Source organism: Camelina sativa, chromosome 11 (assembly GCF_000633955.1).
Source record: "Camelina sativa cultivar DH55 chromosome 11, Cs, whole genome shotgun sequence".
In the NCBI taxonomy this organism is placed as follows: Eukaryota; Viridiplantae; Streptophyta; class Magnoliopsida; order Brassicales; family Brassicaceae; genus Camelina; species Camelina sativa.
In genome coordinates, this window is record NC_025695.1 from 33,294,920 (window position 1) to 33,300,919 (window position 6,000).

Genomic DNA, 6,000 nt, shown 5'->3' on the forward strand with positions numbered 1-6,000 from the left:
AGTCTAGAGGAGACGAACAACTTACTGTCTTTTACGGTAGGCAACCAATAGCTGCGGCAGAGCCAAGCCGTGCTGAATAACAACTCAACGCTTCAATACACATCGACATCTCGAAATAGACAACCTCGATACCTAAGGTTAAAAACAAAACCCATACAACCCGTTTCTTGCAGAGTAAACTAGAGGAACTAGGTTGTTTTTTATATTAAAAAAAAACAACACAACAAGAAACTGGAGGTGGAGAACGAAGATCTAGGTCTTAGATCATTTTCTTTGAGATTGAGACCATAATATTTGTCTTGGTAAACTGAAAATGAGGGTTTAGATCATTTTAGTTGAGATTAATGAGACCATAATATATTTGTCTCGAGAGACCAAAAATGAGATCGTAGATCATGTTATTTGTGATTGAGACCATAATATTTGTTTCGACACACCAAAAATGAGGTCTTAGATCATTTTATTTGAGATTGAGACATTTTTCAAGCTATTGAGAGGGCCCAACTCATACATGGTTTGTTTCCAGAGTAAAAAAAACAACGATTATGCATATTTTTGTATTCATATAGATAGATATTCAAACTTTTGTAGCTTGAATTTGTAACTAATCTTTCCCTTTAAAAAATAATATTATTTTTTATTAATACAATAATATAATATTTTGAAAAAACTGAGATTGTAAAAATTAAAATTAATATACTAATATAATATTTTGAAAAAACTGAGATTGTAAAAACTGAGTTTGTCAACATTATGATATTTTGGTAGAATCTTATCTAATTACACTAAAATATTTTTTTGCTTTATGATATTATCTATTATAATGGATTACACTGTTAACTATTGCTATAAGATTAAGATTATTAATGTTTATGTTTTTCTTATTTCTATTTTATTAATATAAATATTCATAATAGTATATGTATAGTAATAAATAAATTTAACTAAATAAATAAATAGTATAAGATATAATTTGATATGTTTAAATTTTTTTGATGAAAATTTATATTAACAACTTAATTTTAATCCCACCAATGGAGATATACTTTATTTAATAATGGGGTAATTAATTTAAATTATACAATAGATGCTAATATTTTTTTTGGTAAAATCTATATATATAATGAGAGAGTTTTTCTCACTCTAAGCTGTCAACATCTGCCTCCACCTCAACATATTTTTTTTTAGTTGAGTCTATAAATTTTATGTTATTAAAATCCAAACAAACTTAACAAAGATATTCATGGACGTGTGACTTGGGTTACACCAAATAAAAATCCCAATTAACAAATGTAGTGTAACGTTTCATTCCTCTTCTTCGTCAACCTTGTTCACGAGAGACAATAACCCTAAAGATTAGACTACGACTGATGATGACAGCCGTTGATATTCTATGGATCCAGACTATACAAACGGTTAGCTTCTCATCAAGTTATTTCCACAACTAAGGTACTTAAATGCATTACTATAATCTGTCATCAATTATCAATGTCATGTTTTAAACTGCCTAGAGGATTATATCAGAAATTGATTCAGTTCTACAAAGATTCTGGTGGAAAAAAGGAAATACAGAAAGAGGAATACCTTGGATAGCATGGGAGCGCTTGCAGTTTTCGAAGAAAGAAAGTAGTTTAGGATTCAAAAACCTATCTAAATTCAATGATGCATTACTTGCCAAACAAGCATGACGCTTAATTTGTTGTCCAGACAGTTTATTTGCAAAAGTCATGAAAACAAGATACTATAGAGATTGTTCAATTGCAGATGCAAAAAAAAGAGTTAATCAATCTTATGGTTGGGCTTCTATTCTGGAAGGATTGAAGTTAATCAAAAAAGGTTCAAGATTCATCATTGGAGGTGGAAACACAGCTCGAGTAAACGTTGATAATGTTATCCCAGCACACCCTCCAAGACCAATAACAAGTATACACCAAGATAATATTCAGAACGTATCACAATTGATCTTTGATACAGGATCCTATCGGTCTCAAGAAAGTTTACTAGATCACATTATTCTCTCTGATCACCAAGAGATTCACAAAATTTATTTGTCAAAATCAATTTCCCAAGACAAACTTATTTGGTATTATAATAAGTCAGGAGAATACTCTGTTCGTTCTGGATACTGGCTTAATATGCATTATCCAGATAACAGTTCACCACAAGTAGCCATCCCTCATGGTTCAGTGACTCACAAAACAAAGATTTGGAAGCTGAAGATTCTGCCACGAATAAAACATTTTCTTTGGAGAATTATATCCCAATCCCTCCCATCTATTACAAGACTGAATACTCGTGGTATGAATTTGGATCCCATTTGTCCAAGATGTTTCAAAGCAGATGAGACAATAGAGCATATTCTATTCCAGTGTATACATGCTAAAGAAGTTTGGGAACTCTCCAATATACCAATTCATTTATTGCTTCCTGCAACTTTCACCAGCGAACAGTTCATTGCCATGTTATTGGATTCAATATACGATAGTGATATCCCTTCAATCACAAAACAATTACCATTTTGGATACTTTGGCACATTTGGAAGTCTCGGAATAACTTTACATTCAACTCCATTCAAGATAAACCAATTACAGTACGAGCCAAAGGTGATGTTGCAGATTGGAATAATCATAATTCTCAAACAAACTATCATCAAACACAATCATCTCACAACTCCAATCAAAAATGGAACCGTCCTACTACAACTTCTTTAAAATGTAACTACGATGCAGCTTATGATCATATCACTTCAAAGGCAAAAGCAGGATGGATTCTCTGTGATAAGAATGGAATAAGTAATGGTTGGGGTGCTATGGCTCTTGGGATAACAACATCTCCTTTAGAAGCTGAAGCAAAGGCGCTATTAACGGCATTGCAACAAAGGTGGATAAGAGGAATCAATTGAGTCTGTTTTGAAGGAAATTCAGAATTATTGACAAGGATTTTAACAAACAAGGATGATGATATCTCATTGGCGAACATCCTACAAGACATACGAGAATGGATCAAGAAATTTAAAGAAATCGAGTTCACTTTCACAAGAAGATGTTGTAATAATGTAGCTCATTTGCTAGCCAAATTTGGTTATATTTCTTCTGACTTCTACTCAAGTTGTTTTTCACCGCCAAAATGGCTTCAAAACCAATTGTATTCTGACTTTATTCAAACATCAATATAACAACATCAATTTCGACAAAAAAAAAGATAATAATAATAACATTAAAAAAGAAAATAAGATCAAATACTTAAATTCACTATTGTGAAGTAGGCCTGGACATATAGGTAACTCGTTCCGGTTCGGATAAATGGGTTTAGGAAAATAGAATTCATTGGGTAATTTTAAACTTTCGGTTTAGGTACTATTGGGTTCAAATTGGTTCGGGTTACAAATTTTAAAACCCGATTACTACCCAAACTACTCGGTATCCAAAAAAAATCCTTAAAAATTGGTTGAAATTTAAATAATTTTAGCTATTTGACATATGTAACAAATATTTTTCTATATATTTTGATCAATTTTAGGTATAAAACTAATTGATATATTCAAAATCATAATTATAATTTTGGATAGTTGAATTATATCAATGCTAAATATTATTAATATGGTAGATATGTCTATATGTTCGGGTTTTATTGGTACTCGTTTGGGTAGCGGGTATTACCCTAACCCAAATCAAACTCACGAATTTAGCAATAGAAAATCTAATAGCGTTATTTAGGTATATCCGTACCCAATCCAAACCGGTCTTTTCAGATTGAATATTAGGATACAGTTTTTTTACACAGCCTTACTGTAAAAAATGAAGATTGTATAACAATTAGTACAATTACGTTTATGGAAAGTTACAAAAAAAAAGACTTCTGACGATTAAAATAAAAATTGGAAAACATAAAAAAAACTTTCAAATATAGATCGTATTCTAAAAAATAAAAACAAAATTAGCACACGCGTGGCTCATGTGCCCTATGATCAATTGTAAATCAATTTAACACAAAATCAAAAAACTATGAGTCAAATAAAAAAAAAACAAAAAACTTAATGAACAAAAATACAATTCGTCAGAAACGATCCTAACGCGTAGAGAAAGATGGCCAAGCTTATTAGTAACCCAAAACAAATATTTTTTTTCAAAAATATTTAAAAATGACTATAAAAAATAAGAAAAAATAGAAAAAATGATTACACGTAGACAAAAAACAGTTATTGACATATGATAACAATAATACCACACAAATGAATAAGCAAAATATAAAATTAGAATAAGAGAAAACAACAAAATATAGCCAAAACGGGAAGAAACCGTTTTTTTCTCTCTCGCTTTAGACGATTGTGTACAACCACCGTTCCTAACAAAACCTCTTCGTCCTCATCGTTTCCGGCCGGTGCCGGCTTCTCTGGCGTTGATCGACCCTCTTTCCTGTTGTTTATTTTCTCTGAACTATTGTTTTGTATAGTTCTGGTTTCAAATAACATCGGCAAATAGAGTTAATGGCTATTTGGTTGAAGATTGTGATTCTGTGTTTCATCTCTTTTCTCTCTCTCCGAGAGTTTTCCTTTCCGACTATGATCCGACAAGAGAATCGGAGTGTTGTTGGCGTCTCTCCATCATGGATCGAGCCAGGTGGTTTCCGTAGTTTCAAGTTTGAAACTGTTCGTTTCTACCATCGATGCCTCATTCCTTCACACAACAATCCATCCAAATCGTGTAAAGGAAATCAAACCCAGATTTGGGATCCAGGAGTATCCGATATTGGTTTTGAAGATGATGGTAATCAAATGCGGCTTAATCGCTTCAATAATAGATATGTTACACTCTTCTCGGCGAGGATCTCCGATGGAGGCCATCAATTCCCGAAGAATCCAACGATTCCCGCTCATGGTAGTGACGTTCTCTTCCCGAGGAGTCTAGGAGATGGTGGTGCTCTCTCGAAGGTTCCAACAACTTCTAGAGATGTGGAGGCTCTGTTCGGAAGAGAAAGTGAAAAGACATGTGAGAGATATACATGGATAAGAAGACCAAAAAGAATTACCCAAAGAAACACAATGGAATCTTGTCGGAAACATCAAATATAGTGATTTCAAGGAAGATACAAGATCCAGATACATCTCATACAACTTTGAATCTACATTTACCTTTCAAAGTAATGCCAAAGGCATTTTAGAGTTTTAGCACCAAGCTGATAGCCAATAAAAAATATGTGAAAGAGGGACATAACAGAACATTTATATCAACCTATAAGTCTAAAGATAGTTTGGTTACTCTCCATTCCTTCATCGAAATTGTAATAATTTTCTGTATTTGCATACACGTTTGTTTTGAGATGTTTTTGTATCATCTAAATTTTTTTTGATATCAATATATTTTGATTTGCCCAAAAAAAAAAAAATAATAATAAATAGAAAACCGTCAAAAAATTTAGCCATACAAAACAACCCGCGCATTGAGAGACACTAACATTTGTTTTTGCTATACCAAAAATGATGGGCCTTTTTGGATTATAAAGAGGGCCCAACTTTATGATCTCCCTTGGATAGTCAAAACTTTCCTTTTGAACAAAAAAAACCACTAAAATTTTGCTGTCTTTTAGTAGAAGAAGAACTAATCTACCTCTCTCTCTTCAATAAATTGAATTTTCAAAATAATGTAATTTGTCATTATGTTATAATTTTGAAACGGCGAAAAAAATTAATTATCTTTTGTACTATTCACAAATGTAATTAATATAATATTCTTGTTTTTTTAAAAGATTTACTTAAATACCAAAAATATCTTATAGACAAGTGGGGCAGTACAGATATATTTTGAAATCCTCCGCTGTCATACAGCGCAGAGTGTACCAAAAAACGAAACAATAAGGGTACCAAATAAAAACTAAAAGGACTAAACTGCAAATAATTAATTTAGAAAAGCTTATTGAAGAAGACGTAAACTATATATAGCTGATTATTACCCATTCCACAATCCCTTTTTAAACCTATTCCAAAGGACAACAAACAAAAA

The 6,000-nt window shown here is 31.9% G+C and overlaps 1 protein-coding gene across 1 annotated transcript; it reads left to right on the plus strand.

Moving 5' to 3' along the window:
* Window positions 2,301–2,903, plus strand: LOC109127391. Its single transcript, XM_019232024.1, has one exon. The coding sequence runs from the start codon at window positions 2,301–2,303 to the stop codon at window positions 2,901–2,903; it is 603 nt and encodes a 200-aa protein (XP_019087569.1).